We start from the raw sequence: 21,347 nt of genomic DNA, 5'->3' as shown, positions 1-21,347 counted from the left end.
TGCACGTTGGCATCTTTTTGTGGAATGGATGTGTCACGGAAACGAAATACACATGCCCTCCAAAACAGGAGGTGCCTTCCACCTCTGTATTCCAGACCCTCAGCAAATTACAAATCTTGAGTGTCACCATATAGGTCAAACATCAGTACGCAAACCAAGGACCCAAGCACCCAAGCACCCGGCGCAGGAATGCTGAGTGTTAGCCGTTATCCGTTATCACCAAGGCAACCAGGCTTCGCCAGTCGCCCTTCCGCGGATTTCCGCCAACTTCGTCTTTGCACGCGCAAACAACCTCCCTCCTTCCCGGGGTTTTCTCAGGACTCATTTCACACGGGATTGGCCTGCGGGACGTTCCGTAGTCGGAGGTGTGGCAGAACAGAAGACGTAAACAGAATTTGGATTGTGATTGGTTCGCACGTTGTGTTCCCGGAACTCCGTGAGCATCGCGCATAGCAGTGAGACCCTTGATAGGTACTGTGCGGCTGGCGGCCGGGGAAACCGTGGGATCCGACATGCCTCGGTATGCGCAGCTGGTCATGGGCCCCGCAGGAAGCGGGAAGGTGAGGACTTGGCGGGAGAAGGAGGGACAAATCGCAATTGATGGGAAGCCGGGAGGTTCGGGAACGTGTGTATATTGTGGGCCCTGAGACTCTGGGCAGCTCGCTTCTGCAGTCTGGGCTTCAGGGTCTTTTTTGTTGTTTTGAAAGGGGTATAATGATAGTTGCTGATATTTATTCTATGTTTATACCCCAGATAATGCGCTGAACGCCTCATTTATTTTCCACAACAACCCTGTGAGATAAGTCCTACTATTCCCATTTTACAAATAAGGGAACACAAAAAGGTTAACTTTCTGCCCAAGATCTGATCACACAGCTAGTAAGTGGCGGCGGGAATTTAAATCCGGTTTTAGCTAACTCCAGAATCCGGCCCTGTCTTGCCCCCACGAGGTTAAAGTGGGATCTCGTTAACCACTGTTTCTCGGAGCTTAAAACGTGGGATTCTGGTATTTGAGGCGATTTTAGGACGTACTAGGCCCTGGCGTCATGAACATTGAATTATATATTGAGCTAGTTGCTCCCTTTTCAGTTCTTTCAGTTTGCATTGAGGTGAAACTGTCAGTTTGATGCTAGTGTATTTTCAACACATATTTAAAATCCCCAGGTCTTTTCAGGGAGAGCTTAGACTCAGAGCTTTTGACAGGCAATTATATTTAGTTAGAATGAAAAGAGTTGTGAAGTTGTATTTAATTTTATGGTTACCTTCATGTTATAAATATAACTGGTTTTCTGTTTACAATAATGATATGGTTTTTTCTTGTAAACAAATATTAAGGGAAGGGAAGAATATTAGGGGGCATTCAAATATGGTAGAAATAGTGAAAATATTGGTCAAGTAACAGGAGTATAGGAAACACTCGAGTCTGTGGAGGTGTTGTGTGGCTTTAGTCATTTTTTTAAATTTTTATTGGGGAACAGTGTGTTTTCCAGGACCCATCAGCTCTAAGTCAAGTCGTTCGCAATCTAGTTGTGGAGGGCGCAGCTCCCTGGTCCATGGGGGAATCCAACTGGTGAAGTTGGTGTTAAGAGCACTGCACTCTAACCAACAGAGCCAACTGGCCACTCGTGGCTTTAGTCTTTAAATGAACACATTGTTCCGAGGCTTGCGCTAATCTCGGTACAGGAGATATACATGTGACTGATATGGCCCGGTATGTATGTATAAAGTCACTTATGGGGTGATTCTAGACTGCTTTTCAGACTGATGGTGTTAGAAAGCATTTTTCTACAAAATTTTGAAGCCTACTATCAAATACTCATTGAGCCTGTTCTTTGTGCCAAGCACTGTTCTGGGCTCTGAAAATTGTGTTATTGAACAAAACACACACACGCACAATCTCTGGCCTTGTGGAATTCATATTTAAACATTAAGTCAGTCAGTTAGACGTAATTACCAAGCATTTCTTATGTGCCTTCAAGTATTGTGCTAGTCCCTGGGCCTGTAAAACTGAATACGACACATCCCTGCCTTTACATAGAGGGTGGGAGAGGTAGACAAGTACCATGTTTCCCCGAAAATAAGACCTAACCGGACTGTGAGCTCTACTGCATCTTTTGGAGCAAACATTAATATAAGATCCAGTCTTATTTTACTGTAATATTAGACCAGGTCTTATATAATGTAATGTAATGTAATATAATAATATAATATAACATAACACCAGGTCTTATTCTCTAAACCAAAAGTTGCAAACTCATAGCTGACCTCCATGCTGTTTATTGACCTCAATGCTCCTCATCTTGGAATGCTCTTCCCCTGGCTTGGCAAGTACTGTCCCATCCCTCGGCTCACACATCCCCTCCTCAGAGATGTCGGCTCTGATCACCCTGACTACAGCTTTGCTTGGACTCTACAAGTCTTTGTGGATACACCATGTGTTTCGTGCTGCACTATGTCATTGGAAATCCTCCCTTTAAATTCCTCTTGTTGCACGTTAGAGTAGTAAAGGAGCCTTAGTGATTGTGGAGTTCATCCTAGTTAGAGATGAGAAAATTGAGGGGCAGCATGGAGAAGCAGCTTCCCCAAAGTTACCCAGGAATCACAGCCAAGTTGAATCTACAGTCCAATCCAGTGTCTTGGCTCCCAGCCTGGTGCCCTTTCTGTTTTCAGTCAGCGTCTTGGCCGATGAAGGCATAGTTTTATCCTTAGTAGACCCTGCCCAGGGGCTGTAGAGTGTCCTTCTGGGGTGCAGAGGGTAGCCCTACACTGCTGTTGCTCTGACCCCTGGTCCCTTGGGACGTTACAGAGCACCTACTGTGCCACCATGGTCCAGCACTGTGAAGCCCTGCACCGGTCTGTGCAAGTTGTGAACCTGGATCCTGCAGCGGAACACTTCAACTACTCCGTAATGGCTGGTGAGTCCTGGGCAGTCTGCTCCTTCAGGAAAAATAAGGGGGTGAGGAGGCAGTGAGTGGGGCTGCGCAGCACAGAAGCTGAACAGTTAATTATTACAGTCTGGTTCCCTGGTTTCATGGTGACCAGCATGAGGCGGAATGTCATTGTCATTTGCTGACACCCACTGCTGTTGATGTGTGTGACAGTATCCTTTCTTGGTCTCTGCTGTACGAAAGAAAAGTGAGTAGATGCCTCCCTCCTCACCCTCCCCTTCTGCCCCTTTCATGCTTAGTGCTGCTGTGCTGAATCTGGTTTACTGCTGATCGCAGTATAAATGAGCAGCCTGAGTATTTTGTTTTTTAATTATTTTAATTCATTCAAGTGTCTGTGGAACACCTACTTTATGCCAGATCCCAGGGTTGCAGCAGAGAACAAGACAGATACTATCCCTGCCTTCGTGGACCTTTTGCTGGGGGAGACAAGCAATAAGCAAGATGATAAATGTGTTACAGATTGTAGAAGGATGGCAAACAGGCTCATGGGAGGGAATGACGGGGAGGTTGCTTTAGGTAGTGCAGTCAGCGACGGCATCATGGGGTAGTTGGGCCCAGACCTGAAGATGTAATGTGCTCACCAGGCTGGGGAAAGGCTTTTCAAGATGAGGAAACATCAGGGTCAATAAAGAGCCTGGACATGGGAAAGGGTTTGGTATGTTCCAGAAAAAGCAAAGATATTGATAGCTGGAGTGTATGAGTGAAAGAAATAAGTGGGTAGAAGCTAGAAGGACATGAGAGGTTTGGATTTTATCCTGTTTTCTTAGTCTGTTCCGGCTGCTATAATAAAATGCTACAGACTGGGTGGCTTATAAACAACAGAAACGTATTTCTCACAGTGCTGGAGGCTGGAAGTCCAAGATCAGGCTGCCAGCATGGTCAGGGTCTGGGGAAGGGCCAGTTTGACACGTATGTTGCAGGCTGCCAACTTCTCCCTGAGTCCTCACACGGAAGAGGGTGAGGGGTTTCTCTGGGGCCTCTTTTATAAGAGCCCTCATGACCTAATTACCTCCCAAAGGCCCCAGCTCCCAGTATCATTACCTTGGGCATTAGGATTTGGGCATGAATCTTGGGGAGGACACAGTCAATCTATAGCACGTGCCAACAGTGGAATGCCATTAGAGGGTTTTAAGATGGGGAGAGGATGGGCATCTTTTTTATGTTTCTAAAGCTAGCTGGTTCTTGGATGAAAAATGGATTCTGGAGGGTCAAGCGTAGAAACAGGGACCAGCGCTAAGGCTATTGTAGTTATCTAGGCTGCTGGGACTAGGGCAGTCGTGGTGGAGACGTAAAGAAGCAGGCAGACTCGGTATATACCATCTTGCAAGTTGAATTAGCAGCTTTCTGTGAGAGATTGAAGCAGAAGGGTGTAGGAAAAGGAGGAATAAAGGCTGACTCTTAGCTTTCTGGATGGAGCAGCTGAGTGCATGATACTCACTTAGGAAGAAGACAAGTTGGTTTGTTTGGGGTGGTTTTCTTCACACTTACGAAGTTTGAGATGTCTGATAGATATTAAAAGGCAATATCAAGGAGCCAATTGGAAATAATAGTCTGGAATTCAGGGATGAGGTCTGGCCTAGAGACATGAATTTGAGGGTCAGCAGCATATCCACAGAATATAAAGCTACAGGACTGGGTGAGGACATGTTAGGAGGCAGGACGATTGGAGAAAAGGACCAAGAACAAGCCTTGAAGTCATCTGATCTTCAGAGGTTGGGTAGAGGATGTGGAGTCGGTAAGGTAGCAGAAAACTCAGGAAAATGTCGACGTCACAAAAGCCAGGAGGAAATAATGTTTCAAGAAAGAGCTGGTGGTGGTTGGTTATGTTAGACACAGCTGGGAAGTTGCGGAAGACGAGGACCCGAGCAGTGGCTGTTCGATTCCAGGAGTGGAGATGTTGGTGAATTCGGTGGAGCTGGGAATGAATGAAAGTCAGGTTGGAGCGGTCTGAAGAGTGAACCGACAGGGATGCAGTGGAGGCTTGGAGAGGAGAGGACTTGCTGAGGACGTTTGGCTGTGAAAGAAGCGGAGAAGTGGGATGATAACCGGAGGAGGTGTGAGAGTGAAGGGAGGCTTTATTTTAAGATTTGAGTTGGTAATTGGAATGGACTTATGTACTGAAGACAGCAATCCAGCAGAAAGAGAGAAACTGTAGATTCCAGAGAGTAGGCATGAGAAAGGAGAGGGGGTTCTGAACAAGAGGAGGATTTTGCCTTTGCTTCTTCCATTGTAACAGGAGGGAAGGCAGGGCGGGAGGCACCATGGGATATTACTGGTGGAAACATGGATAAGTCTCTTTTGTTAGTTTCTGATTTCTGTTGACATGTGTGTTTATCAGCTGAGAGTGGCTGGAAGTGGGTGCGGGTGGGGTGCGGAGGCAGGTGAGAGAGGAGGGGCTATGAAATAGTCATCTTCCTTGAAAAAAAGGCATTGCTTTGCAAAAGGAGGATTTATTAGACAGAATCAGGGAGCCTCTCATGAAACCCAAGAACAAGACTTTGTGAGATACTAGAACCCAAAACATGAACAGTAATGGGAACCGAGGCCAACTTTCTATCTGTCTCTCTTTCTCTCTCTTACAGACCAGCTTTCTCTGCTTCAGGATGTATGTGGCCCAACAAGGTCCCTCCAACCCCAGGTTCATATCACTTCTTGGTCCAAGTGTCTTACTGACTAGTGTCTTTACGTCATCCTCTTATTTTATTATTTATTTATTTTTTAAAGGTATTTTCTTTTCTTTTTTTAAAATACATTTTATTGGGGAATGTCAGGGCACAGTGTGTTTCTCCAGGGCCCATCAGCTCCAAGTCGTTGTCGTTTAATCTAGTTGTGGAGGGCGCAGCTCAACTCCAAGTCCAGTTGCCGTTTTCAATCTTTAGTTGCAGGGGGCGCAGCCCACCATCCCATGCGGGAATTGAACCGGCAACCTTGTTGAGAGCTCGCGCTCTAACCAACTGAGCCATCTGGCCGCACCTCTGGGAGCTCAGCAGCAGCTCATTGTCTTCAATCTAGTTGTGGAGGGTGCAGCTCTCACTGGCCCATGTGGGAATCGAACTGGCAACCCTGTCGTTTAGAGCTCTTGCTCTAACCAACTGAGCCACCCGGCTGCCCCTGCATAATCCTTTTAGAAGACCAATTTTACTGTCCCAACTTGGGTCATATGTTATCCCTGGGAAAGTGCATAGGAAGATGTTATCCATATACATGTGCCTACGAGTAAGGCACTGTTTCCTCTGAACAGAAGTTGTAGGTTTGAACACAAAAACAACAACCTACCATAGAAAGTTGTAAATAGTGATTTCCAAAAATTAGTAATAGAGGAGTGCCATGCATATACCAGAATTTTTTAAGCCCCTGCTGTAGGTGATTTAGCTACATTATCTCATAGAGTCCTCATCCTTCTACCCCAGGAAATATGATTTGCTCCCCATCTTAGAAATAAGGAAAGTGAGGCACAAAGAGATTAAGTAACTTCCCGGGGGTCATCATGTTAAGAAACAGTAATTGGTTTTCTTGGTTTGGTTTGGTTTTACTGGTTTTAGTATAGGTAGTGTATATTCACATGGTTCAAAATGCAAAAGATACAAGAGAGTCAGTGTCTGCCTTCCACCTCTGTGTCCCAGCAATCAGCTGGGCTCTGCCCCCCAGGGGGCAGCCAGTGTTGCCAGTTTCTGAGGGGTCTTTCCATAGAGAGTCTATGCATACAAAATCGGATATGAATATTATTATGTATATATCCTGAATCTTTGTCTTCCTTTTTTTTTTTTAACACAAATGATGGCATTCTTACACAGGGTTCTGCACCTTGCAGTTTTCACTTACAATATACCTGTGAGAATGTATCATAATCAAGTGCTTACAGAGTTTCTTCCTTTGATGACTACGTCGGAGTCCATTGTCTGGCCGTACAATAATTTATTTAATTAGTTCCCGCAGACACTGCTATGTGACTAACCACGTACACATACGTGTGAGTTTTTATGTAATTGTTAATTATCACCAGTGAGGATAACCATTTCCAAGTGGACCCTCTTATACGCTGGGCCCTGTCTGTCCTTCTCAGACATACGGGAACTGATTGAGGTGGATGACGTAATGGAGGACGATTCTCTGCGGTTCGGTCCCAATGGAGGACTGGTATTTTGCATGGAGTACTTTGCGAATAACTTTGACTGGCTGGAGAACTGTCTTGGTCATGTTGAGGACGACTACATTCTTTTTGACTGTCCAGGTAAGTCAGCAATTTGAATGTGTCGTTTTCCTTGAAGTCGTGCTAGGTCTGTCCTCAGTGGGAGAAAACAGAGTGAGCATTAGTAGCTCTAAACCATACATGCTGCAGGAAGGTACAAAGCTCTTATTCGTTGGCTCACTTTCCTTCACTGAGTTTACCAAGTGCTTAAATTTGTGCGCTGGGGAGACCATAGAGAGCCGGGGAGACCATAGAGAGCCAGGCAGCCGTGGTCTCATGGTCTCTGCCCTCGTGGAGCTCCCAGTCAAGTGGGAGTGCTAGACAGTATAAACAGAACTCAGCCAACTGACTACTTGATATTCACTTGGGACGGGCCCCGCCCCACAGGAGTGGTACAGACCATCACATAGCAGGGAGGTTAGGGGAGGCTTCTGATCCAGTGGCCTGTAAGCTGGGCCAGAGGGTGAAGGTGAGGGACACCGTGGTCCAGGCAGAGGGCACAGCAAGCTGCAGGCCTCGAGGCAGGAAAAGAATGAGGTGGGTTTGAGGCACCAAAAAGGCCTGTGTAGCTGGAGCACAGTAGGCAAAGAGAAATGTCATGAAGTGAGGCTGGTCGGGGACAGATAATCGCACATGGCTTCTTATGCCAAATTGTGAATTTTAGACTTGAGCTTAACCTCGCTTTGATCATTTGTGTCTCTCACTTTTCCCCCCTTCCACACACTCACAGAGAAGTGCAGACATCATAAGTGTACAGCTTGATGAATATTCCCAAACTGCACACACCTTTGTGCAGTTTTTGCTTTTGATCAGCAAAAATTAAAGTGTGAAGAACCTCATGGTTTTGTGATTGCTTCGAGAGGCTTTAAGACCCCTTAAAAATTGAATATATTACTACCAGGTGTTGCCTTCCCTTTTTTTTTTTTTAAACCGTCGTCTTATGGGAAAAACTTTTTTCCTGTAATTTGATAATTTATCGTATTTCCTGATAGTAATAGTCTCGTAATGTTCTTCATATAGGTCAGATTGAGTTGTACACGCACCTGCCCGTGATGAAACAGCTGGTCAAGCAGCTAGAACAGTGGGAGTTCCGAGTCTGTGGAGTTTTTCTGGTTGACTCTCAGTTTATGGTGGAGTCGTTCAAGGTTTGATGATAAATCTGTTGTTGATTTTTCAGTTCTGGGTACAAGCAGATGATAGTCTCCTTTAATCATTGTGTGATTCTGAACATTTCACAAACTATACTCCAGAATGATTCAGTATCCCTTATTATTAAATTATTATAATAATGTATTTTTAATTCATGTGATAAATTATGATATTATATAGATTTGGGGGAATTAGAAAAATGAGGCAGATAAAAGTATTTTTAATTTTCTGAGGAACTTTTGTCTCGTTTGTGAACTATCTAAAACTGTATTTCTCATTTAGTAGCTCTTAAGGAATTTTCAATGGAAAGGTTAAAGATACAGTCTGAAATGAGATTTGTGATCACTGTAGATTAAATCTACATCTTCCTTCCTTATCCTCACCTTTGAAAACCAAGGGTCAACCATCTGATGAGTGGACCGTCTTATGTTTAGGATTAGCGTGTCTTTGACTTTTCTTCCAGGGAGGAGCAGAAGCCTCTCTTTTATACAGAGACCCGGGAGCTTTGTGGGCACCAGTTGATTCATCTTCCCTTTCCTGTTTCCTCCTTCAGTTTATTTCTGGCATCTTGGCAGCGCTGAGCGCTATGATCTCTCTAGAAATTCCACAAGTTAACATCATGACAAAAATGGATCTGCTGAGTAAGAAAGCGAAAAAAGAAATTGAGAAGTGAGTTCATGTCTTCCATTGTCATCAGATCTCAATTGCAGAGATGAATCTTCTAAACTTTGTTTACATGTGACGTTCTGTCAGTCTATAAATCCAATTTCCTGATTTATTCTTCCTTTAATTCATCATCTCTTTTTCACTTTTAAAGGTTTCTAGATCCAGACATGTATTCTTTATTAGATGATTCTACAAGTGACTTAAGAAGCAAAAAATTCAAAAAATTGACTAAAGCTATATGTGGACTGGTAAGCTTCTTAAGTTGTTGTTGTCGTTTTTCAATGCCCTGGTTAGTAGGTGTTTACTGGTTTCTAGTCAGTGGCCACCATTATGGAAAGCATGATCCAACCCAATTTCCTTGCAAAGGGGAGGTGGTGGTGAGAGGCTGTGGGCTAGCCAGTCAGCAGTTTAATTTAGAAGCAGTTATTGGCAGTAGCCAAAAACTTAACTGACATGTCTATTATTCCAAGCCATATTGGGAGCTCAGAACTGCCCTTTTGAAATTTCCAGTGGTTGTTGAATTCAGATAAATGCTTATTAAATAGTGTCTAGTTAAGTAATAAGTTGAGTGTTCTAAGTAGGTCCGAGGTCAGAAAAACATTGATTTGCTGTCATTCTGTCACTGTCTATCTCTACCCCCTCACACACAAATGGTTTAATCAGGAGTATAAATGGTTATAAAACGCAAATATAAGTTGAAAATTAAGTATTTTGCACAATTTCTGAATGACCCTTTCTGAAATCCCCAATTTGTAGATTGACGACTACAGCATGGTTCGATTTTTGCCATACGATCAGTCAGATGAAGAAAGCATGAATATTGTATTACAGCATATTGATTTTGCCATTCAGTATGGAGAAGACTTGGAATTTAAAGAACCAAAGGTAATTTCTGGTTTAGGGTGTTTATTGGCTTTTGGTAGAAATGTTTGTCGGCACTCCCTGGCATCCTATATAACCCCAGGAACTCAATTTTTGTCTCAGTGGCAGCAATAACCTGGGCTTTTCTGGGTGATCTCTGAAACTGACACCTGAGCTCAACGAGCAGTATCACTTTTACTCTACTTTTTTTTGAGGCAATGTTACTGAGTTATGTTTCTTTATACTCAGAGCTTGGGGTATATGCAAAGAGGAAGTAAAATCCAATTGAACTTGGACTGCTGTCACATGTGTCAGTGGAAAGACTATTAATGGTTATTGTCAATAGGGCACAACTTAGTTGAGAATCGGCGTGAGTAAACTCTGTGAAAAATGCTCCTAATGAGAGAGAAGCACTTACTACCACATATCTGGAAATAGTCTATCAGTCATGCCTTTGTTACTATTAACTATTACCTGTGAGTAACATCTGGAGTGGTGCTGGGTGTTTGCTCCTTACAGAGCATTACCTGAAAAATATATAAACACATACTAGGTCTGAGGGGAAATGAATGTATGTTCTATTTTGTGTTTCCTTTGTGTCAGGAACATGAAGATGAGTCTTCTAGGTTTGATGAATATTTTCAAGAACACCAGAATGAATAAAGAGTTTACTAAAAAGTGACTATGTATGTGAAGAGCTTGTGGCTGAAACATCAGAACATTCTTCTCAAAGGATGCAATACAAGAAAGCTACTTATTTTAATGAAAAAAAATAATACTTGGCTGTTTATCAGCAGCATGCTTGAATCAGGTTCTTAGTTATTCTTGAAACTACTGCTGTTTAAAGTGGAGTCTTGTACTAATATTTTTACAGCACAATTTAGATTTTAAAAGTTGAAATTGAAATGACTGCACATAGATTTGCATATAATATAAATCAGCACCTGTGGTACAATTAAGACCTGTAAACAGTTTGATTTTTGTTATTTTTGAACCTTTTTTTGGAGGGACTGGAATTGTTTTAACAAAATATACATATGTGTGTCTAGAGGAAAAAAGTTGGAAGAATATAGATAAGGCCATTGTTTATCCGTATCTTCCAGTTTTGCTACATTGAAAATGTATTATTTGTATAATTAAAAAATGAAAAGTAACTATGTTTTAAGATAAATATGTATATAAATAAAAGAAATAGCACTGACCTTTCATTACAGTCTTGTTCTCCAGTCAGAAATTGAAATACTCAGCCAGGGCAAATTTTTGAATGAGTAAATTTCCCCAAGTAGGGGAGCTTGACATGGTTCTTCCGACAAATTTACCAGTGGGTGCCAGGCACTGGGAAGCATGCAAGGCAGACAAAACCTTACTCTCATGGAGTTGACATGTTGGGCCCTTGAGACTAACCATAAACAAGGAAGCCTCTGATAAGGAATAGGAAGAAAACTAATGAAATGGAGAGTGACTAACAGGCTGCTTTGGGCTCATTGTCAAGGCTCTTCCTAAAAGGTGCTGTTTGGCCAGAGGCCTAAATGAGAAATCCATTATGGGAACATGGGGCAAAGTCCCCATGAGGGACTGGGAGAAGAAATGGCCCCAAGCAGCAGTGAACTTGGCTTTTATCATGAGTTGCTTTCCAGTAATAGTTTAAAAATTCCTGAGTCTTTAGTATATTCCAGGCATGTAAGTTCTAAGCACTTTGCATGCAATTCATTTCACCTTCACGAAACTGAGGTAAGTACTGTTATCTCCATTTTTCAGATGAGGAAACTGACACACAGGTAAATTAACTTGCCCAAAATTACACAGCCAATAAATGTTGGAGTTGGGAATCTAACTCAGAGTCAGTTTCTCAACCATCACACAGAATTACAGTACAGAATAATGCACAATTCCCTCTCACTGTGCTCTCCCCATTTTTAAAACCAGTGGTTTGGTCATACCCCTGAAAAACCAGTTATCCACTGCAAACGAAGCTCAGAATGAAAAAGGCTTCAGGGAACTAATACGTGAAATATCGCTATAAACCGCAAAAGCAGTTGAAGAGAATGAAATTTTTGAAATGACAACAACAAAAAAGTTGGGTTCATTCATTCACTGAACAAGTATGCTTACCGTATACCATCACTGTTTTAGACACGGGGTACACAGCAGTGAACAAAACGGACGAAATCACTGCCTTTTTGTTTACATGGATGGGGAGATCGCGGGAAATAAACACCGAAAGTAAACTAAATAAAAGAATCATAAGATTCTTTTAAAAGGGAAAGAAGGATGAGGCAGGGAGTCCAGTGGGGTTGAATTTAAAATAGTATGACAGGGAATGCTTCACTGAAAAGGGGCTCTTTGAAGAAACAAAGGCGAGCACAGATATGTAGCCCCCAAACACACTGCCCGCTCCACGTCTCACGCCTGCGCAACACTCGGTGTTCGGCCCCCCCCCCCCCCCCCCCGGCCCTTTCGGCTCTGCGCAGCCGCAGCAGCCAGCGGCCAGACAGCAAGGCCGGAAGCGCGCGTCCTTCCTCACCGCCCCTTCCGGCTCACTTCCGCCTACCCCGCCCGGGCTGCCAGGCCGGAAGCCCAGCGCTCTAACCCGTTCCTGCTCTTCATCTGGGTTGAAACTCGGGGGCCGCCAAGATGCCGGTAAGGAGCCCGAGTCAGGGGTGTGGGGAGACGGCGAGAACTGGGGAGAGCGGCGGACATCGTGCGTGAGCTGAGAGAAGTGGGCCAAGCTGGGCAGAGGGAGCGGGGGACAGAACGGGAGAGGGGAGGGGGCCAGTTCTTGTAGGATTGGGGCGGCCTGATAGTGTCGGCCAGGAGGGGCGGAGGCGCGGCAGAGTGGGCGTGCAGAGGGGGTTGCTTCAGCCCTTCCGGCCCCCTTCTCTCCAATCCCAACCCTGTCTTTGCCCCTTCTGCAAGCCCCCAACTCCGGCAGTGTCCCCAAAACGTCAACAGAGCCGCGAGGGCTTCGCTTTTTAGTTTTCATTTTTCAAGTCCAGGGTCTGGCTTCTCCTTTTTTCTGAAGACCCACTTCCTCCGTCCCAGGGGGTGGGTCCCTTCCGCTGCTTGTCATTTGTCAGACCCACTTCCCTGTTGCGCCGGCAGTGGCGGCCACCAGAGCCAACTCGAGGTATGCGCCCGGTTTCCAAATGTTTCTATTTTCTTGTGCATCAGAGTAGGAGAAAAATTGGTGGTGTAGTTTCTCTTCATTTCTGGCAGCCAGTCTGCGAGGTAGTTTATCGCCCTTACAGCCTCCATTTTGCAGATTAGGTAAACAGAGGTTCAACAACATGTGATTATTCAGACATTACTGAGCACGGACTGCATGCTGAGCACTGTTACAACAGTGAATAAAGCCAACAAATCCCTGCTTTTAAGCAGTTTACATTTTAATGGGGAAGCAGACACATGTAAATAAAATAAAGGAGATCGTTTCTAATAATGACAAATGCTATGAAGGAAATAGATGGGTAACAAGACAGTAGCTGGTGAAAGGCAGGGTGCAGGCTGCTTTAGATGAAGCATACGTGTGATAAAAAGAAGCAGGCCATCGTCATAAATACTTTATGAAGCATATAGCTACCATTTGACTCGATATGTGCCAGGCAGGCCCTGAGCTACACACGTTATATAAATTATCCCATTTAATCCTTACAGTGAGCCTATGAGGTAGATATATTATTGGTTTCACATTTTGCAGAGGAGGGAGGAAACCGAGGCTCAGAGAAGTTAAGTAATTTCCCTAAGGTTGCACACTAGTGCAAAGACTTTGATAAAGTCCGATTTTAAACCAGGACGCTAAAGCCCTTTGCTCATTCCATTTGCACATAGAGCACCCTGGACTTCCCCTTTGTTACTTATTTAATATCTGTCTTCTCTGTTAGCCAAAAGTTCTTTAAAAATGGAGACCGTACTGGTCTTGTATACCATTATATCACCGTGCCTTACACTTAGAAGGTGCTTAGTAATCATTTGGTGACTGACTGAATGAATATATGAATGGGGCCCATGTCTTCTTTAAAAAGTTAGACATCTTATAAAAGGCAGAACGAGGACTCATATACAAGTTGCTCTCACAAATATGATTTTTCCCCCCTCTCATCCTTTAATTCACACCTACCCATTGAAAGCAGTATATCTCTTCATTTTGCAAATTTGGAAACCAGCTAAGAGAAGAAAAATGGTATCTCGATCAAAGACAGAAAGCCAGAAAATGGCAGCGCTGAAAAGCCAGTGCTTGGGCTCTGGCTTAACAACAGCTGGGGGGTGGGTACCTCTGATCTATATGGTGTTTGCCTATTTCTGTGATGTAAATACTCCCATCAGTTACCAGTGTGATGTCACTGAACGTGGAATTGAAAGAAATGCACAGTAGTACCACATTATATAGTATTTCCGCCCTAAAGATACAAAAGGCATGAATAACTTCAAGCTCACAGACAACAGTATTTTTTAATAGGAAGTAATGAATTTTGAGTATTTATTATCTTTGTTTTTAATGTAATTTATTGCAAATTTATATAAGTTTATTTTTAATAACAGCTGTGTTCAACAACCAGCTTGGCTCAAAAATTCCTAGAAATTTAACAGTTGGTTTTCATGAGCCAGTAAGAGCCAGCTCCAGCACACAGCTGCCACCATCTCTTCTCCCTCTTCCTCTAGTTAATCTGGGGTGGGTTACTCTTTTTTTTTTCCCTTTCGGAGAAAAACACTTCTCTGCCCTGCTGACGTTTGCTCTCTTTCTGTTTCTGTATTACCTGGCGTGCCAATACAGGCTTACCACTCTTCTCTCATGGACCCCGACACCAAGCTGATTGGAAACATGGCACTGTTGCCTATCAGAAGTCAGTTCAAAGGACCCGCCCCTAGAGAGAGTAAGTCGAAACCCCTTTCTGTTATTTTCAGATTTTGGTATGAAACATCGAACAACCCTCTGACATCAAATCAGGGAAATTCTTAGCTCAGGCCTCTGTTTCACATTGCTCCTGTATTTTCTGTTTGCTTGGTGGATATTGCTTTTTAGGCCTTTCAAGATATAGGTATATGTTGTATCTAATAGGAAACTGTTATTGCTGCTGATTTCTCCAGGACATTTTGTTGAGGAGAAAGAAAATGTGCTTAATTCTCTACACAGTTTTCTGTCGTCACTGTCAGTTCTTACAAACTAGTGCTGCTACTTGTAAAGAATGCCATGTCCCTACCCCTTATCTGTCATTAAGCTGGAAAAACACAAAACATATTTTAACCTCTTCCCCATCTAAATCTACTTTCTTGATCGATTTTTCAGGATCTCCATATTTAGCAACACCTCGATCTTAAATCTGAAGCGTCCTATGTAACATTACTCATTTCTTCTCTTGCTTTTCTGAATTACATAATTCTGCTTTCTTTCTTGGTACTCCTTTTTAAATCATTTTTTACTGTTCAGAAAGCCCCATTCTTTTCAGACCTTGAGACTCTTCTGACACATTCTTAGATACTCTGCCAACAGTGTAATTTGTATTATATTAGACATGGTTTCCCTACATACAGAAAGGGTCTGCACTGAATTCCATTCATGGTTTCCAAGACCACGGTTTTAATTACCAATTTTGTACTGATGTCATCTCCATCCCTTTGCTAGACTATTTGACTTGACCTCTTTTTAATTTAATTTTGTTTTCAACACCAGTTGAAAGCTCAAGCTCAGTAAACTTAATAAATTTGGTGAGTCACCACAGTCTGTACTTGATTCTGAGATGAAGAAAAAGGAACAGATGGAAAAGAACAGACCAAAAAGAAGAAAAATAATGTAAAACAATTACAGTGCAAAGAAAAAATAAGAAACAATGTTGGCCCAGATTCCTTGTAAAGAACCCTTTTCAGAGCGTTACCAAATACCATTTAGTATATCAGAAGATGCGAATGACCAAGGATGGAGTAAATCTAATTGCTACCTTTGAGGGCGAATGGAACCTCAAGAAACCAGATCTTCATGGTTTCAGCAGACAAGGAATGACCTGTTACTCTTCCCCAGGGACTGGGTTAGAACTGAATTGGAATTATGGAGGAATGTAAACCTGTGTTGTGAGCTAAATAACTGTTAGCATTAATCCAGTTATTTACACCAACAAATTTCTTCTGAACACCTTTTATGTGCCAAACTTTCTTTTAGGTTCTGAATCCTGTAACTTCCCCACCAAATGCACACCTATGGTGACATTTAAAAAAACTAGCTGGTTTTTGTAAACACTATTGAATCCTTTGAAAAAGTTTCCTTTGTGCAGATAAGAAAACAGATTGCAAGGAAAACAAGTCTAGAGTTCAAATTCCGTTTAAATTCTTTAGCGGGGGAATGAGGAGGGATACAGATAACTGAATTGCAGAGTATTAAAACCTCAGGATTACTTTGCCTTTCTGTGTGAGAGGGATAGCAGTCATGGACAAGAAATATAAATAGCTGTCTCTGCATTGCTGAAACCAGCTGCCGGATACCAAGACCCTGGGATTGTGACCTTTTAAAATAAAAAAGGAAAACGAAAAATTGCCAAAGAAATTGTATAATGAGATCTATCTCTGTCACAATAGTATTTCTGGATTTTCTCAGTCTCTAGCCACCAAGAACAGCTTGTACAAATATATTTGAAGTCATGGTTTTTCTAAACAGAAAGATGTGTATGTGAACCCCAATGGATTCCTAAATGACAATTGAGTTTTCCCCCCTGAAACTATAGCATGTAAATTCAAGTAAAATTATATCAAATACTTTTAAAATCAGTTTGTTAAAGTTAGTCTATATCTCAGTCTCTTTTTATAAATGCGTTGAGAGATGTATTAGAATGATCCTCACCAAGTGGTAATAGTAGTTATTTCTCAGTAGTGAGATTAGGTGACGATTTAAAATTTGGGGGATACGGGTATCGATTAATTTTTCTAATGAGCATGTATCACTTTTATAAAAATAAAGCTATAAAAATAAACCATGTACATGTTTTTCTAGAAATTGTTTCAGAAGACTTTATATTTCAGTAGCCTCATTTTATTTTATTCAACTCCAAAACTCTTGACCGTTGAGCTTGGATATTTTTTCTTTATAGTTTTTTTAGATACTATGTTTTGCATTAAGGTAATGTTCTCTGCCTTCCTCCCTTTGTGTCCTGCTTAGCAAAAGATACAGATATTGTGGATGAAGCTATCTATTACTTCAAGGCCAATGTCTTCTTCAAAAACTATGAAATTAAGGTAAAGTACAGAGCTTTTAATATTTAATTTAGTTTTTTTTTTTTTGATGGTGATAATATCTAGCTGGCAGTCATAGTTGCTCTGAGGAGTAAATAAAATGAGATTGTATGATTTTAAAAATCCCAAACAGTGCCTAATGTTAGACTCTGTATGAGAAACTCTTAGTTTCTCGTATTCCCTCCAAAATCTACACCAGGGGTTGGCAAACTATAGCCAGAGGGCCAAATCTGGCCCGCCGCCTCTTTTTGTAAATAAAGTTTTATTGGAACATAGTCACACACATTTGTTTATATATTGTCTGTGGTTGCTTTCACACCACAACAGCTGAGTTGAGTAGTGATAAAGACTATATAGCCTGCAGAGCCTGAAGTATTTACTATCTGGTCCTTTTTTCTTCATTCAGCATTAATTAAGCACCTACTATGTGCCAGTCCAAAACTAAAAGTCCTACATGCTTTGTTATTTTTTATATACTCTGTGTCCTGGACCTGAAATGGAGAAATAAAGAAACTTCAGTGACTCCAACCCACCCCTCAACCACCCTCTCGTCCCATCTGCTCTTAGCCCTTGTGAGGAATGAGATCAGGGGAAGGTAGAAGTGGGGTGGCAGAGAAGGAGAGGGAAAAATGCAGAACGTTTTTTAGCTCCTGCTTTTGAGCAAGTTACAAGAAATGTTAACACATTTTCTGGATAATATTCTAGAATCTGGAACTTCAGCTCCTTGCCAAACTTTGACCTTTTGGAATCAACAGGGTGTGAAATCTTTATTTGTAGATTCTTGATCTACAAATTGTAGTCTAAACCTTCTGTGATCTTAGCAGAGTGTTTTCTGTAAGTGTTGTGTTTGTAATAGATGTGAGTAAATACAATTCTGTCACATTGCATTCTCTCTTAAATATCATATGATCATAAAAATAAGGAAATGTGTAGTTTGGTTTCTTTTAAACTATAAATCTGTGAAAAATTTGACCTGAACTACACGCCACATTTGATCAACATCCATTCGTTTCTTCAGATTTTCCTTTTTTGGTTAGTTCAAGAGTTGGGCTTATGGACCTCTTCAGAAACAAGTCACTTGTGAAGTAATTGCTTCCTCTTTTACAGCCATGAATGTTTCTGTTCTCAGCAGAGATCCTGAACTGAAAGGCTTTTTAAAAATTAGCCAACCATATGGTGCACCTCAGGTTTTCCCAGCAGCTTTGTGAACTCTCCTTCCTACACAGTGAAGGGCTCTTGGCACAGCACCTCAGGAACCCAGTGGCAAGGGTGGCCGAGGAAGACGGGAGCAGTCATGCAGCTCAGGGCAGACAGAAACGGGGCTTGAGAAGACGCATATTGAGAGTAGGAATGTTTGATGCTATCGTAACTTTTGCATTTTTCAGTTGATAGTCAAAAGGCAAAGATTGAATTCATTTATTGCATATAATTGTTATGTTTTGATCAGGACTGTTTTTAAGTTTTGTTTTCCGCCCTGTAGAATGAAGCTGATAGGACCTTGATATATATAACTCTCTACATTTCTGAGTGTCTGAAGAAACTCCAAAAGGTAATTAAACTTGGATAATCACCTATCAGGAAAACAAATTACTAGTAGGTATTTGGACTTTGGTGAGACTTTAAGGAAAAGTAGAAAATATTTCCTCTGACTTAGAGCATGGACTTAAGAGGAAAATAAATCTGAAGGTAGACTTCTAAACTTACAGTGTAGTTGACAAATCAGAAGATAATGCTTTGCGTGTATTTTCCCAAGACAAATCTTGAGCAAAAAATTCCTTTCAAGTCCTTGGCTCAGAGGTTCTTAACTTGGAGTCCAAGGATAGAATTCAGGGGTCCATGGACTTGAGTGGGAAAAAGATCACATTTTTCTTTTCACTAACCTGTAACTGAAATTTAACATTTACTCCCTTTATTAATGTAGACAACAGCTCGCTGTAATATTAGCAATACCTGTGATTTTTTTCTCCAATAGAAATCACAGCATATTCAGATTACATTTAAAGTTGAAGATTTTTGCAATTCTGTTTATACTCATTACTACTTCAGAATTTAGTTATTAGGGCCACTGCAGAATCTTGTTATTTAGCACATGTATGACTATATTATAAATTAGTTTTTTAATATTATAATTATTGTATTTCACTACAATTGGTTTCTTTTGTAATTCTGTGTATTTTATTCATTCAAAGCATTATTCTGAGAAGGAGCACCCAGGCTTCACCAGATTGCAAAAAGTCACCAAAAACATTAATCCCAGCTATAGCTACTTAGACTGAAAAATTGCAAATTGGATATTATTATCCTTTTCCCTGTAAAATATGTGTGTGTATATAATTTTTTGTGTTTTTTTAGTGCAATTCCAAAAGCCAAGGCGAGAAAGAAATGTATACGTTGGGAATCACTAATTTTCCCATCCCTGGAGAGCCTGGTTTTCCACTTAACGCAATTTATGCCAAACCTGCAAATAAACAGGAAGATGGTAAGTACAGGGTCTCTGTCTCTGTAGGGCACAGATATTCTCCGTTTGGCTTTTTACCCCCCTCCTTTTCTGGCTTTGATTGGTATACAATCGAAAGTGGAATCTTTAGCAGGTACATTATCTTACTAGTCACTCTCACAAAAGATTCTTGGCAACAAGTATGACATGTAAAGAATCTTTTGGATCAAAATGAATATAGTCATAAAACCATTGGGACTGTCATTTCTGTTTTTTATCCTGTTTGAATGTACAGAAATATACTGCCAAGGTCAGTGTCTAGATCAGCAACCAGCAATACATTCTCAAATACATTTTTTTTTATTGTTCTACTTGCTCCTTCTTTTAGAAGTGATGAGGGCCTATTTACAGCAGCTAAGGCAAGAGACTGGGCTGAGACTGTGTGAGAAAGTTTTTGACCCTCAGAATGATAAACCTAGCAAGGTAAGACCCTCTTCTTTGCCTATTGAATAGCTAAATCACCTTTATCCTATTGCCCCCATTAAACACACTAAGGTTTTTCATTACAAGAATACTTTGTTTCCACATTGCAGTGTTGCTAAACTTTTAGTATGTGCCTTCTTATAAGTAGCAGTTCACTGAATCACAGTGAATAATGATTGCATATAATAAATTATGTTTGTTTGTTCTTATGTTGGGGCATTGTAAACCCCATAGAACAAGTTTTCTGCGTGAGATATCTTGAATGTATTATATCTGTTTTGTTGTCGGAATTTTGAGTGACCTATAAGTCACTCAAAAAAATTTTTTTTACATGTGTTTTCAAGGAATTTGTAATGTTAAGGGCAGCCAGACTAATTTTAAATTTTGTTATTAAATAAGTTCATATTCTGACCTTACCTTGAACTTGCACTGTGATTTGCCACTGTTCATTCTGTTTTGTTCCCTTTTGTTAGTGGTGGACTTGCTTTGTGAAGAGACAATTCATGAACAAGAGTCTTTCAGGACCTGGACAGTAAAGGGAGCCTGGGCAGACGCTGTTTCCGCAGCCATGGGCAGCATTTTACAGCAAGACGCACACAGTTCTTTGCCTTTATTTCATAAAGTTTTATACAGAAGAGAGAAGAGAGCATGTCTTTACTTGAAAAGCTCTTTATCGAGAATTTGGGTGAGGGGGGGAGAATGAGTTCTCGAAGGGTGATTTGAAGTGTTCTGCAGTAGTAAGCAGTGCTTAAGTAAGAATAAAGAAATTTCTAACATTTCATGTCAGGAAAAGTTGATTGCTTATCTTTGACACTTAAAATTTTTTGTGAGATAGTATTCACCCTTTTAAAGTGTATAATTCGCTAGTTTTTATTATATATGCAAAGTATTGCAACCATCGCCACTAATTCCAGAACATTTTCACCACCCCAAAAAGACGTACCTGTACTCTTTAGCGGTCACCCCCATTCCTCTCCAGCCCCCTCCTCCAAGTCCCTGGCAACCACTGATCTACTTTCTATCTATGGATTTGCCCATTCTGGGCATTTCACAGAAGTGGGATCATATAACATGTGGCCTTTGTGTCTGTTTTCTTTCACTTAGCATCATGTTTTCAAGGCTCATTCATGTTATAACTTTGTTCCTTTATTTTACTGTGGTAAAATACACATAATATTTACCACTTTAACCATTTTTAAGTGTACAGTTCACTGACATGAATATGCAACCATCACCATTGTTTATTTCCAAAACTTTTTCATTAACCCAGATGGAAACTCTGACCATTAAACTCCTACTAATTGTAACCCCCCAATTCCTGGTAACCTCTAATCTGCTTTCGGTCTCTGAATTTGTCTATTCCTAACACCTCATCTAGTGGAATCAAACAATATTTGTC

The 21,347-nt window shown here is 41.4% G+C and overlaps 2 protein-coding genes across 4 annotated transcripts; both read left to right on the top strand.

Annotated features, from left to right (window-relative positions):
- The first annotated feature begins 104 nt into the window (after positions 1-104).
- On the top strand, positions 105-11,003 carry GPN3 (GPN-loop GTPase 3). Of its 3 annotated transcripts, XM_033097614.1 has the most exons (9): positions 523-560; positions 2,623-2,629; positions 2,798-2,915; positions 7,012-7,179; positions 8,158-8,282; positions 8,840-8,955; positions 9,104-9,200; positions 9,709-9,837; positions 10,417-10,976. In XM_033097614.1, the coding sequence occupies exons 1-9, from the start codon at positions 523-525 to the stop codon at positions 10,474-10,476; spliced, it is 858 nt and encodes a 285-aa protein (XP_032953505.1). In that variant the 3' UTR covers positions 10,477-10,976. The 3 variants fall into 3 exon arrangements, with proteins under 3 accessions (XP_032953503.1, XP_032953505.1, XP_032953504.1); XM_033097612.1 differs by lacking the exon at positions 2,623-2,629 and having other exon boundaries at positions 105-560; positions 2,807-2,915; positions 10,417-10,984; XM_033097613.1 differs by lacking the exons at positions 523-560; positions 2,623-2,629 and adding an exon at positions 5,531-5,586 and having other exon boundaries at positions 2,807-2,915; positions 10,417-11,003.
- Positions 11,004-12,314: 1,311 nt separating this feature from the next.
- Positions 12,315-20,727, top strand: ARPC3 (actin related protein 2/3 complex subunit 3). The gene is made up of 7 exons (XM_033097272.1): positions 12,315-12,453; positions 14,585-14,684; positions 16,955-17,031; positions 18,509-18,577; positions 19,381-19,507; positions 19,854-19,948; positions 20,422-20,727. Exons 1-7 carry the CDS (start codon positions 12,448-12,450, stop codon positions 20,482-20,484), a joined length of 537 nt encoding a protein of 178 aa, XP_032953163.1. The 5' UTR covers positions 12,315-12,447; the 3' UTR covers positions 20,485-20,727.
- The last annotated feature ends 620 nt before the right edge of the window (positions 20,728-21,347 follow it).

The sequence above is a fragment of the Rhinolophus ferrumequinum genome, chromosome 25, assembly GCF_004115265.2.
Source record: "Rhinolophus ferrumequinum isolate MPI-CBG mRhiFer1 chromosome 25, mRhiFer1_v1.p, whole genome shotgun sequence".
NCBI lineage: Eukaryota > Metazoa > Chordata > Mammalia > Chiroptera > Rhinolophidae > Rhinolophus > Rhinolophus ferrumequinum.
This window is presented reverse-complemented; position numbering and strand designations above follow the sequence as displayed.

Bases quoted from the DNA above. Each gene is read 5' to 3' on its own strand.
- GPN3 (XM_033097614.1), top strand. From the start codon at position 523: ATGCGCAGCTGGTCATGGGCCCCGCAGGAAGCGGGAAG. The intron at 7,180-8,157 runs GTAAGTCAGCAA...TTCTTCATATAG, and splicing joins CATTCTTTTTGACTGTCCAG to GTCAGATTGAGTTGTACACG. The intron at 8,956-9,103 runs GTGAGTTCATGT...TCACTTTTAAAG, and splicing joins GCGAAAAAAGAAATTGAGAA to GTTTCTAGATCCAGACATGT.
- ARPC3 (XM_033097272.1), top strand. The intron at 17,032-18,508 runs GTAAAGTACAGA...TCCGCCCTGTAG, and splicing joins TCAAAAACTATGAAATTAAG to AATGAAGCTGATAGGACCTT. The intron at 18,578-19,380 runs GTAATTAAACTT...GTGTTTTTTTAG, and splicing joins GTCTGAAGAAACTCCAAAAG to TGCAATTCCAAAAGCCAAGG.